Consider the following 13,281-nt stretch of genomic DNA (forward strand, 5'->3'; position numbering starts at 1 on the left):
ATAAATATAAATATAATTTAAGTAAATATGTGTAGTTCCACGTCCGAGGAGTGCCCGTGGCATGTGCAATTACTGTTAACTCGTCTGTCTGGCATGCAGGGAATGTTCAGCATATCTCTCCGCAATATATCTTTTTTTTTTTTTTTTATGAAAGAAATATCTGCAATGCACAGAGGATGTGATAGGTGATATAGCAAGGGACCACTGTAAAATGTTGCCCTACGTATGATACATTATGGGTAATACACATACAACAGCATAGATTAGTTAAAGAATTGCATCTATGTTGCAATCTTATAACTTTAAGCATTGGAAATTTAAACACAAAACATGTAAATAGACAGTATAACTATTAACGCAGGCATATATTCTTTATCCTCTGGAAAAATAATTGACTTAGTTGTGAAACTTTCTTGTGTTGTCTACTACATTGCCCCCTTGTGGCCAAGGTGCCACCACAACAAGTAAAAATACTGGTCATAATGGAATTTCCATTCATTAAGTAGAAGTCAAGTCTTTTTTTTTTTTTTTTTACAATTATGAGTTCTATGATTCCCAATTAGTCTATATATGGAATTCAGATTCACCCATTCAGGGCCCAAACATTTTGTAATTTGATATTAACTGAAAACCACATCAAGTCTCACCTGTTTTCTGAGTTGGGTTTATAGCTACATGGCATTCGCAAGCGAAGGCAGGACTGGTTGTTAGCTGAGCCCTGAGAAACTGCGATGGCATTGTCAGTTGACGAAATGGCCGCTCCACCTGAGATGGATAAAAATTGGGGAATTTGCTGCTTAATACATACCCCTCAAGCCCAATATTAATCAGAATGCTGCGTTTGAACTAGTGGACCTGCATAGATCAAATGGAAAATGTTTAGATTGAATCCCCCTTTGATTAGGAAAATGATTTGAAATCGGATTGTCATTGAATACACACGTGGTTACATCATCGTGAGATGTATCATTTCGTAATCTAAATCTGTGCCCCATGCAGGACAATCACTACCGTCCCGAAGGCAGCGACACATGCCTGCTGTGTGACTGTTACCCGGTGGGATCGTTCTCCAGAACATGTGAGCGCGAGAGCGGTCAGTGCCAGTGCAAAGCAGGCGTGATTGGACGCCAGTGCGATCACTGCGACAACCCCTTCGCCGAGGTTTCTCCTAACGGCTGCGAAGGTAACAACGGCCCGTCACGGTTCCTACTCATGTTCATCTCCATTTCTGATGCGCACCTTAAATATTTTTTACATTTCACCCCCCCCTGCCAGTCATTTATGACAGCTGCCCTCAGGCCATCCAGGCTGGAATCTGGTGGCCCAGGACCAAGTTTGGGCTTCCTGCAGCAGTCCCCTGCCCCAAGGGAACTCTGGGTAGAACGTCTTTTCAGCTTATGTTGCGATTACCATAAAATAATGGCAATGCACGGAGGTCGCCCCGAGCCTTTTTTTAAGCCGCAGTCTATTTCCCACCTCGTGTAATAACATCTCCTCTTGCTCCTCCTGCTTTTCCTTCCCAGGCACGGCTATTCGCCATTGTGACGAGCACAGGGGCTGGCTGCCTCCTAATCTCTTCAACTGCACGTCGGTCACCTTCAGACAGCTGAGAGCTCTGGTGTGTGCTTTCGTTCTCTTCTTGCGCCTAAAGGTTTCATTTTGGGGGAAAAAAACTGTGTCCTGTACACGGGGAATTATACACATTTACACTTGATTATGAATGATCAAAAGTATATTTTTTGTGGCAATCAGCATTTCTTTATTTCACATGTATAAAATCTGGGATTTTTGATAATTCTCTCACCATGGAAAATGGTTAATGAAACAGTGATAACCGCATGACTTAGCCTAGTTTGTTCAAAGGTGACAGTACAGAAGGCAACTGTCAGGCTGTCAGCATCATAGTGAATAATTCGCACCTATTAAAATCCCTTTGAAAGGTAGTCGACATTATGGAGAAATCAAAATGGTGACAAAAAACTGGAATATAATCCTGTTGATAGCTGTAAAAAAAACGCATTTTGATTGATCTCCTCATCATCTCCCAGTCTGAAAAGATTTCAAACAATGCATCACTGCTGGACTCAAGCCTCGTCCTACAGACGGCGGCCATGTTGGCCAACGCCACTTTGCATACAGAGAAATACTACGGCAGCGACGTGAAAGTGGCCTACGGACTCACACAGAGGTTGCTGCAGCATGAGAGCAAGCAACAGGGATTCAACCTCACGGCCACGCAGGATGTCCACTTTACCGAGGTAACCGACAAAGAAAAAAAAAAAACGCTTCAAATCATCAGCGAGGTGACTGGTCCCGCCTGGCTCTCGGCCCGCAGAACCTGGTCCGCGTGGGCAGCGCCATCCTGTCTCCAGACACGCGTCCGCACTGGGAGTTGATCCAGCACACGGAGGGCGGCACGGCGGCACTGCTGCGCCGCTACGAGGAATACGCCAACACTCTGGCGCAGAACATGAGGAAAACTTACCTCAGCCCCTTTACCATCGTCACACCGCATATCGGTGGGACTTTAAAAATAACCTCACTGGGATTCAATTTTGCTGTTGCAATTTAATATACGATTATTTTTTTCAATCTCCTCTTGCAAGTAGTTTTCATAAAAACACAATCAAATCTGGATTATACATTGAGGTTTTGGTTTAATTGGATAGGCTTGTGCTAAAATAAGATGGCAGACAACTTAGCTTATATGTTTTCGTAAGGGAGTAAAGGTGGGATCAGAAATGTTGTCCCCCATACTACAAAGTACAACAGTGATAGTTAATGGATACAATTTTCACACCTAATTTTAAAGATATGTCACAATATCCGAAAACAAAGATAAACGAATCATTTCATTTCATCGTGAACTGTATAGGACTGTATATATCTTGCTAATCCAAAATGGATTTGCATATATTTCAAATTTTTATTCCATTCTTCCATTTGATTTATTTATCCTCACATGGCATCTTGGTGATTGCTATGACGGTGCTTTAGCGTCCCCTATTGGCCAATTGCCACGGATACTGACATCAACCCAGCCATTTTCAAGTCACATGTATTTGTTTGGTCGTGGTTCATACTGTAGAAAGATGAATATGATTATTTTTTACTTGCATTCATTCATATTTCAAAACAGAAGTAATATTTGAAATAATGTATTAATTGAATTCTTACATCATACTACTACGACTACAACTACTATTACTACTACTACTACTACTACTACTAATAATAATAATAATTATTATTATTATTATTATTATTATTATAGAAGAAAAAAGAAATAAGGACAGAAATCAAAACATAAATAAAACAATCCAGGAAAAAGCCAGCGGTAGCAGTAAAATGAAGAATTTAACATAATTTTACTTAATTTTATCCTCCGCAGTTATCTCAGTGGACCGTTTGAAAAAGATGAATTTTGCCGGCGCCAAACTGCCTCGGTACCAGTCCCTGAGGGGCCCTCGCCCCGCCGACCTGGAGACCACCGTCACTCTGCCCGACTCGGTCTTCCAGCCCCCCGCGGACACCAAGGGCCACAGGAACCTGGACGTCGTCCCAGAATCGAGGAACCGCTCGGCCGGCAGGAAGCGCCGCCACCCCGGCGACGACCAGCCGGACGCCGTCGCCAGCGTGATCATCTTCCACAGCCTGGCATCCCTGCTGCCGGAGAGCTACGACCCTGACAAGAGAAGTCTTCGGTAACAATAATTTCTTGAATATGCATGTGGAGGTCATTGAAGGTCGCTCACGAATGACAGCAAACACTCCGGAAAACGGATACATGTATTTGATTTTTCTCGCAGTGTGCCTAAGCGTCCGGTAATCAACACCCCCGTGGTGAGCATCACCGTGCACGACAACGATGAGCTGCTGCAGCACCCGCTGGACAAACCCATCACTGTGCAGTTCCGGCTGGTGGCCACGGAGGAGCGCTCCAAACCCATCTGTGTCTTCTGGAACCACACCATGCTGTTGAGTTCACCCTCACACACGCGCACGAAAAAATGGAAAATGAGGTGGAGTTATTGTCATGTTTGATGGTCGTGTTTTATATACCAGAGCTGGAAAAGGCGGTTGGTCAGCAAAGGGGTGCGAGGTGGTCTTTCGAAACAACACTCACATAAGCTGTCAGTGTTATCACATGACAAGCTTCGCTGTACTCATGGACATCTCCAGGAGAGAGGTAAAAATGCAAATGAGCTCATGAGGAGAGCTAAATAAAGCTTTCGAGTTACTTACTTCAGCTTGCCACTGTAGAGTTTGTAAATGTAACTGCTTGTGTTTTCGCTGCAGTGGGATTAGGGGCGGCTTCACAGATAAACCTTGTCATTGGAATTTGGAATTTTGGAAATACACTCTCAAGAATCAACGCTCATTTTCATATTGAATAAAATTTGCACACGTACGTTTGCATGTACTGTATATACACACACAGTTTCCATGTTGGCACTCACACTCTTATTTAAACATATAAATATGCACACTCCTTTTCTAAGCTGTTCAGCCAGACATCTCTGATACTCATTCGTTCATTAATGAATGAATTTTGTGTTTCCATGTTATCAAACCCATGAATTTTAGACATATTGATGTCTGCGCGGTGTTGTTGTTTTTTTTATGTAATTAACGAGTTGCAGCATTTTTTGTGAATATTTCGAGGATGAGTTTCACATTTGAAAATTCAATGCCGATTCTTATGAAAAAAAAAAATCCAAACGTCAGGGAAAATAGACCGATGTTCAATGATAAGTTTATAATTTTCTCAGATAGCTGACAAACTGTGGGAATAATTTTCTGTAAGCAGCTGTATTTTACTAGCAGAGGCTAGTAGCTTTGCCACCGAAAACACAAACAGTTGAGGACGTCCAACTTTTTTTGTTGTTTCCTCTAGAATGTAATAGGTTTTTACATGGTGACTTTTGCTGCTTTGATTTCATCCTAGTCAAGGTGGTTTTCAGTATGCTCCGCCGAAGTAATAAAGGCTGAATTTTCTCTTTATCAGAATGGCGAAATCCTGCCCATTAAAATTCTTTCGTGGAGCACCGTTGGAGTCAGCCTGGGCTTCCTCTTCCTCACCGCCGTCTTCCTCCTGTGTCTGAGAGGCATGCAGTGCAACAAGACCAGCATCATGAACAACGGGGCCACCGCCCTCTTCCTCTCCGAGCTCGTCTTCATCCTGGGGATCAACCAGGCTGACAATCCAGTCAGCAACTTTTTTTTCCCCCTCCACTCAAACCTTTGGCTGGGTTTTAAAATTCTGCTTCTTCTGCCGCAGTTTTTGTGCACGGTCATCGCCATCCTGCTGCACTTCTTCTACCTGTGCACGTTCTCGTGGCTTTTCCTGGAGGGTCTGCACGTCTACCGAATGATCAGTGAAGTTCGAGACATCAACTATGGGCCTATGAGGTTCTACTATCTGATTGGCTGGGGAGTACCTGCCTTCATCACAGGTATATTATTTTAATTTTGACCACATGACACCCATTTCTTAGTCATTTTACCTCATTTAGTCTTTTTGGATCAAAATCTCAACTCAATGCACTCGGAAGAAATTCCCCAGAATTGGTTTGGTCCCTTTTGGTCTCAACAATGGGTTAGTTAGTTCACCCAGTTTGGGTTACTTTTAACCCGACAATTTTGAGACTGGGTTTGGTCGGCAGGGTTGGCCGTCGGTTTGGATCCCGAAGGCTACGGCAACCCAGACTTCTGCTGGCTCTCCATATATGACACGCTAATCTGGAGCTTTGCGGGACCCATCGCCATGGTGGTGTCGGTGAGTCCCGCTGGATTCTTTAATTTTACCGACCAGAATATGGAGCGGCAATGCAGTTTGGTGTTTGTGTGCGCAGATGAACGTCTTCCTGTACATCCTGTCGTCCAAAGCATCTTGCTCACTGAGACGCCAAAGCTTGGAGAAGGAGCCTCGCGTGTGAGTGACAGACCAGTCTACTGACTGGACGTAATAATCACTCCTTCTGAAGTATTTTGTCTCGTGCAGGTCAGGCCTGAAGACAGCCGGTGGCGTCCTCTTCCTGGTCTCCGTCACTTGCTTTCTGGCTTTGCTCTCCGTCAACAGTGACATTATCGTTTTCCATTACTTGTTTGCTGGCTTCAACTGTTTGCAGGTGCGCAGCTCTAATCAGATCTTGATGTTCTTACTGTTTTTTATTATTATTAATCATAGTTGAAGTATCATGTGCTTAAACATTGCCTTTGTCATCATCTAGGGTCCCTTCATCTTCTTTTTCCGCATTGTGTTCAATAAAGAAGCAAGAAATGCCATGAAGTACTGCTGTGGACACAAACATCCTGATCATATGATCAAATCCAAATCATCCGTGAGTCCTCATCATGAACTTGCACAGTCACAAGTCAGGCTCCAGACCTCTCTGAATATTTTCCCTGTTTAAGAACTGGGTTAGAGACATTGATCCAAATTAGACAACGGCATGCACGGCAGAAGCTTAGAGCACTAAAAGCTATCAACTCTGCTCCTCCAGAGCTACAAATGCAATGCCAACTATATGGACGGCAAGTTGTACCACCTTCCCTTCGGAGAGTCCAGCGTGTCGTTAAACGGAACCATGCAGAGTGTCAAGAGTCAGCACAGCTACGTGCCTTTCGTCCTCAGGTAAGAACCCAAAAGCTGGCATGAAGAGGTATAGTGTTCCCTCGTTTTTCGCGGTTGATAGGGACTGAAAACCCTCTGTGAAAATTGAAAACCACAAAATTGGACCGTTTCCCACTCCCTTGGGTATGTGGGTACCTGAGTTTTTCAAATGTGAAAATTTGTACTTTCCATGTTTGAGACGAAGAATATTGCGCTACAGATATTTACTTAAATCTTTAATTATTAAACCTTTTGCAGCAACTGTACTGATTTCCCTTCCTGTTTCCATCCTTTGGCCGTCGTCGGAAAACACGGCGGGCCGGAGTTGCCCTCATAGTAACAGCCCTTGGACGTCAACCTAGAGAGGAGTCGGTAGCTGACCGAACATAAGAATAGGGAAGCAAAGTTTACACTCGAAATTCCAATTTATTACAAAAGCTTCCCAACTCTTTCTTTCCTCCTCACCGCCCTCCTTCTGCCGCGTTCTCACTCCCGTGCGATCTTCACTTGGTGAATGCTCCAAGTACTGTCCTCAACTGTCAATACCTTGAAGAAGACGGGCCAGACAATCAGGTCACGGACACTCGACAAGACATTGGCTCCTGGCGCAACATCGACCAATGAGGGCAGGAGTGAATTACGACTCCTGGGCAGGATCAGATTACAGCTCCTGCCCTCATCGGTCGATGTTGCGCTGGGAGTCAATCATGCGTCTTGTAGAATTACGTCCAGTAGTTACCACAGAGTGACTCTCACACTAGTTACAACAAGCGGAGTATGGTGAGGATGAAAGAGAGCTTTTGGAAGATGTTACAAATGCTGTTGTAATAAATTGAAATTTCAAGTGTAATCTCTGCTTCCGTGTTTTCATGTTTGGTCAGCTACGGGCTTCACTTGAGGTTGACGTCAGAGGAGTGCATTTACAGTCAAGTCATCTGTTTTTTAATTAAAAAAAAAAAAAACACGAAGCACCGCGGGCATGAAAGATGAAGCGCGAAATAGCGAGGGAATACTGTATTATTCTTTAGATGCGAAGCACATTTACAGCTCGTTTCTCTTTAGGGACGACGGCCTGAGCACAAGCCAGGCGCACATCGCCCTCAATGACCACACGTCGCTCTTCCATGAAACCAATGAACGTGCGGATGAGGGTAAACAGCAGAATCCCCCAGGCCCCACCCTTTTTACCCGACGATGTCTCACTCTGGCCTGTCTGCAGACCATGACAGCGACTCAGACAGCGACCTGTCCCTGGAGGACGACCAGAGCGGCTCCTACGCCTCCACACACTCCTCTGACAGTGAGGACGAGGAAGGTCCCCTGCCTCCCGAGGAATGCTGGGAAAACCTTGCGTCCAATGGAGCCAAACGACCACAAGCGCAAGGTACGATCCAACTGGTCAAAACGCGACATACACCTGAATACGATGTGCTTTGTGTTTGTGTGCAGACAGTAGATTGCCCTGGCCTGCAGCAGCGAGTGATGGAGAGGCCGCAGATGCTGACAGGCTCAAGATGAATCCCGAGTCGTCGGATGAGCGCGCGCATGACGCGACCACGGTGCTACTACCTCCCATGCCCAACCTTCACGCCTACCCACACAAAGGTAAGTGCCTGAAACAGTTTCAGGTCCACGTGGACGGTTGTGCGTATACCGGGTCATCCGTTAGCTATCTATGGTGCCGTTTTATGACACGCTGAAGGTTACACAGAAAAATACATGACTTTGTGAACATGCACGGGATTATTATTATTCCTGTAAAATGATCTGTATTCTTCAAGAGTCAATGCTTGACACTTGGACTTTTCTTAACTACCATACAGCATTGATTTAGAATCAATACCATTCTTTTATTTGTTTGAAGCGGACGCTCTTGCATGAATTTATTGTGTGACGCACAGGCATCCTGAAGAAGAAGCAGCTGTCCCCGATCATAGAGAGGAACGGATTCAACCGCATCCACAACGAACTGTGCGACGGCGCTCCGGGCTCGGCGTCCCCTCACGGCTCGGCGTCCCCTCACGGCTCGTCCTGTAGCGAGCGCCTGGCCGGCGCCGCTAAGGCCGGCCTGCCTGAGCAGTTGAACGGCATCGCCGTGAGCATCAAGGCGGGAACGGTGGACGGTGACTCGTCGGGATCAGAGTAAGTAATCGTATCAGAAACAGCTGAGTGTTATGTTTAAGTGTTTTATCTCTGTCTGACTACAATTGGTGTCATTGTCTTCAGTGAGTATTGTCCTCAGCCTCATGTTCAACATTTTGATACATTTATATGGACAGGAGCCCAATTTTTATTTGTGTGTGTGTGTGTGTGTGGTTTGTTTTTGTTTTTGTTTTTTGACTGGTTCCAATATTTGGCAGAATAAGTTTCCATAAAGGGTTATTCTGGTGACAAATTGTAAAATGCATGTACTGAATATTATTTCTTTTTTTTTTTGAGTCCCTTATCAATTACAACAACAAAATTAAAACATTATAGGCAAAACGTTTGACGATAGTGTCCTTTTATGTTTGATTTTAAACCATATAACAGAGACATTTTGCTTGAAAATTATTGATTTTATTGTTTTTAATTGTTTTTTTAAAGTGATTTTTTATTACTTTTTTTTTTTAAATAGCAAAAATCAAGGGTGAAGGGGCATACTATTGAAAAAAAAATTGTGCCACCCAACTGTAAAATTTTTGGCTACGCCCCTAATTTTTACTATTCAAAAAAAAAAAAAAAAATTATCAGGCAAATTTTCTCTGTTATATGGTTTAAAATCAAATATAAGAGAAAACTGTTGTAAAGCAGTCCAATGTTCTGCCTGTAGCAAACGTTATATTTATCAGTACCTACATTTTACAATTTTTCACCTGAATAAACCATTATGGAAATTTTATTCTGCCAAACATTGGAATCAGTCAAAAAAACAAACACACACACACAAACATAAAAATTGTGTTCTGCCCATATAGATCATACCAGTCACAGTAAAGGTTTCTCACACTTTCATAACAATAGCCATTAGACTCATAAACAAGCAGCTACAGATCAAAGTAAAGGGTCATATTTTTCTGAGCTTCATTTACTAGATAATGTCAGTTTATTTGCACTTGCTTTGCTTTTGTGGTCGACTTCTATCTCTTGCCCTGATTCACTAAAGCTAACAGCTAATCAGTGATCAGTTGTCACCCGTAGACCATTTTGCACATTGCGATCACAGTCTCATTCATTTAAGTCAGGTCTAAGAATCACAATGACACACAAATCTTGAGTCTTCAAAATTTCAAGTATTGTTTTGTGAAAGTAATTGACATTGGCTATAAAAAAAATGGCTAAAATATCTGGTAACAGAATTTGGAATTTAAAATCATTTTAAGATGTTGTGCTTGAAAATGAGAGCAGCATCCAAGTAATGACAACAATCTCCCTTTCTCTGTTTCCCTTGCCTTTCCAAAATACCATATCAAGATTTTTATTCTTTAATTTTCTCCCCTGAAGCGCTGATCCTCATTCAGACTGATCAGAATCTTTTGATTGATTCTTCATTTTAGTTCATTCACACACACACGCACCAATTGTTGGTTTTGGATGTGTTTCATCCTTCTTTTGTTTGCTTTTGTTTTGTGTTGCTGCTCTTCCTCCACCGTTTTGTTTTTGTTTTGTTTTGTTGTTTTTTCTCCCAGCAGCCACTGCAACACCGCCATGTGAGCGTGCTGACCGAGGGGTGTGTCTTTGCGGGTCATAGAGCCTCCTTCCTCCGTCGCTGGGACGTCCCCTTTAAAAAGAGGAAAAAAAACAAATATTTTGAAGGATGGGAAGTGTGTGCGTATAAGCATTGTACAGTACTGTGAACTAGAGTGGGCTAACTCCAGTTTTGTCATTTTGCAGGATTTAAAGTTTATCGGTGACAAAAACACCTGTGGGATTTACATATTGGTGATTTATTATGGCAATGATCACTGAGTTTGTTTTGGTACAGTATGTATACATACAATCTACCATTTGATTTTTTTTTTTTCCATTTGACTTGAGAAATGGTGGCAGTTACCTCATTTTACAATAAGAGCAGTATTAGCAAATAGCAAGCCATTTATTTAAAAAAAAAAAGGCTCCATCAGAGTAAACATAAAAGTACTGTAGTATAATTATACAATGCGTATTGAAAACATACATGTTACTTAAACGTGTGTCTGCTAATGCCCATAATGGAGAAACTAATGTTAGACTGACACATTTAGACAGTCACTGTAACAGAACTCACAGTCATATATTCTTTATCCTCTTTGGAGAATTCTTACTCTGAAAAGACATCCATGTGCTACTTGTATTTATCACAACAGTTAAATAGAGTTTAGAACAGTGACCCTTTGATTGATGCAAAGTGTGATAACTCTTTTTATATTCAATATTATTTAATGATATAATTACTGTTTTTATGACCCATAATATTATAGGGCAGTGGTTCTCAAATACAAGCACCGCTGGGGGTTTCTGTTGTTTTTGCCTCATTGAAAACACATTTGCAGTGTCATTCTTTTCAATAAGGAAAGATGCACATGTTGATTTTATCTATGTTTGCTAACAGAGCAAATTAAACTTCTATCTCGAGGCGCCGCTATATTTGATTTGACCAAAATTGTGAAAGCTTTGGGGTATTGGATCTACCTCGATCAGTAACTTGAATGAAAATGATCAATAATTTTTGCTATATACTATATAAATGTTATAAAAAAAAAGTAATGTTAAAACAATATTATAAAATAAAACAATATTATACAAATATTGTACAAAAAGCACTACATATACTCTGAGTATTGACTTTCGGATTCTTGTTTCATGAATGTGGCCAATATGGAAACGGGAGATGGTCCAGTTTATGCATGAAGAAATCAGAAAGTAAAAATGACGTTTCATGGATGGCAACTTTTTAGTTAAAGTCTAGATCTGTTTCCTTCTGAAAGAGTTGCATTTTCATTATTCTTTTCTGCACTTAGAATGTTTTTAAAAATGGAGTTAGCCCACTCTAATTCGTAATTGCTCTTTTTATATGTTTGAGAGAGTGCGTGCGTGTGAATGTGTGTGTGCCAAAGCTCAGGCTGGTGCACACTGACGGAACATATGTATTTCTCTTTAAATAGTTTTGTTTACATACTTGAATTTGAAAAAAATGCACTTTTTGTTTCATTTGCTGCCCTGATTTTCTTCCGATTTTTTTTTTATTCTTTATTATTTTTTTTTACAGTGTACATCTGTGGAACAAATAAAGTTGTCATGTTTCTTGTGTGCGTAGGCCTGCAGATGTTCGGGGAACATTCGGTTAAAACGATTGGTCCGCGCTCTGAGTGTCAATGTATGTGCCGCAAAAAGTGAAGCGCAAAGAGGCAAGGGAACACGGTGTGTGTTTGTGTGTGTGTGTGTGTGTGTGTGTGTGTGTGTCCAAGTAGAAGCAACAATCAAGTAAAAATAATTGTTACCGGCTTGTGTGCATTCCACAATGGTTCATGTGAGCAAAAAACACACCGGCATGTGTATGTACTCCTGGAAAAAAAACTGAACTTTTGATACTGTTTTCATCATTTTGAAAATCAACAGGAGCACATTTTTCTGGACTAGAAGCTCTCTTTTTGTTTTTCATCCAAGACGAAGACACATTTCCGTCCATGAATTAACAGCTTTGTTTTTCCTAGAGTAACTGTGGCGCATTAGTCTTTTGTAAAATATTTCAAATCCATGAGCGATGGCGGTGTAGTCTGTTTTCACTGTACAGTGTGGACTGTAAATGAAAGTAAATATGTAAACTTGATATCATCGTAGGGATATATGTCTCCTTGTATCAACAATTTGCAATGTGGACTTAAAATGTTTTCACTGCAATGCCATTAAAATAACTTGCAGACTTGAGATGCTGCCACTCCACACAAATATACTTTGTTTGCAAACAATCTGTTGTTTTGTATTTGGTAGTTTTTTTTGGTTTTGGAAAAAAAGGGGATATGCCTTAAAATTTTTGTTTAAAAAACTATCTCTTATGCATAGGTAAATGTGACAACCTTTCAATAAATTCATCAAGCCTTTACCATTTCTCACACACACACACACACACATATATATATACTGTATATGAAAAAAATGACATATACAGTAGTAGCCCTATTTTTAATCTGTGTAATAGGGTTTTATTTTATTACGAACACAAATTTTCTCTTTTGAAAAAGGCCTTTGATAGCATGTATTTTTGTTTTTAATGCCATGCCATTTGTATTTTTTTTTCTAATAAAAACGACCATAGGTAGTACCTTAGATCAGGCATGTCCAAACCCAGTTCTCGAGAGCCGCCTATCCGGCATGTTTTGGAGATTTTTGTCATCCTAATACACCTGATTCAAATGATCAGCTCATCAGCAAGCTCGGCGGAAGCCTGACAACAAACCTGATCATTTGAATCAGCTGCATTGGATGACGAAACATGAAAAAAATTGCAGGGTAGGTGACCCTTGAGGACCGGGTTTGGACATGCCTGTCTTAGATAGTAAAGGTAGATTGTTTTGGAGGGAAAGAAACTAGAGTTCTGTTTTGTTTTCTTTTTCAACCACTATGAAAAAAAATACGTTTTTTTGTTTGTTTTTTTTAAATACCGTATGCCGCAGTACACAAGTATTTTTTTTTTTTTTTAAAGCAGG

The 13,281-nt window shown here is 41.4% G+C and overlaps 1 protein-coding gene across 2 annotated transcripts in view; it reads left to right on the plus strand.

Moving 5' to 3' along the window:
- celsr2 (cadherin, EGF LAG seven-pass G-type receptor 2) overlaps positions 1-12,543 on the plus strand; it is a 56,813-nt gene extending 44,270 nt beyond the window's left edge. The window contains exons 15-34 of one of the 2 annotated variants that reach the window (XM_088424015.1): positions 1,000-1,183; positions 1,276-1,377; positions 1,524-1,618; positions 2,049-2,258; positions 2,336-2,519; positions 3,392-3,704; positions 3,810-3,977; positions 4,066-4,189; positions 5,009-5,209; positions 5,282-5,456; positions 5,667-5,779; positions 5,856-5,935; positions 6,005-6,131; positions 6,234-6,344; positions 6,507-6,637; positions 7,679-7,767; positions 7,836-8,000; positions 8,066-8,221; positions 8,518-8,758; positions 10,285-12,543. In XM_088424015.1, the coding sequence (XP_088280141.1) occupies positions 1,000-1,183; positions 1,276-1,377; positions 1,524-1,618; positions 2,049-2,258; positions 2,336-2,519; positions 3,392-3,704; positions 3,810-3,977; positions 4,066-4,189; positions 5,009-5,209; positions 5,282-5,456; positions 5,667-5,779; positions 5,856-5,935; positions 6,005-6,131; positions 6,234-6,344; positions 6,507-6,637; positions 7,679-7,767; positions 7,836-8,000; positions 8,066-8,221; positions 8,518-8,758; positions 10,285-10,309 (2,994 nt within the window). In that variant the 3' untranslated portion in view covers positions 10,310-12,543. The remainder of the gene's footprint in view (positions 1-999; positions 1,184-1,275; positions 1,378-1,523; positions 1,619-2,048; positions 2,259-2,335; positions 2,520-3,391; positions 3,705-3,809; positions 3,978-4,065; positions 4,190-5,008; positions 5,210-5,281; positions 5,457-5,666; positions 5,780-5,855; positions 5,936-6,004; positions 6,132-6,233; positions 6,345-6,506; positions 6,638-7,678; positions 7,768-7,835; positions 8,001-8,065; positions 8,222-8,517; positions 8,759-10,284) is intronic. The other variant, XM_088424016.1, reaches the window with a different exon arrangement.
- Positions 12,544-13,281: the final 738 nt, after the last annotated feature.

The sequence above is a fragment of the Hippichthys cyanospilos genome, chromosome 9 (assembly GCF_059441005.1).
Source record: "Hippichthys cyanospilos isolate Australia breed blue-spotted pipefish chromosome 9, RoL_Hcya_1.0, whole genome shotgun sequence".
Taxonomy (NCBI): domain Eukaryota; kingdom Metazoa; phylum Chordata; class Actinopteri; order Syngnathiformes; family Syngnathidae; genus Hippichthys; species Hippichthys cyanospilos.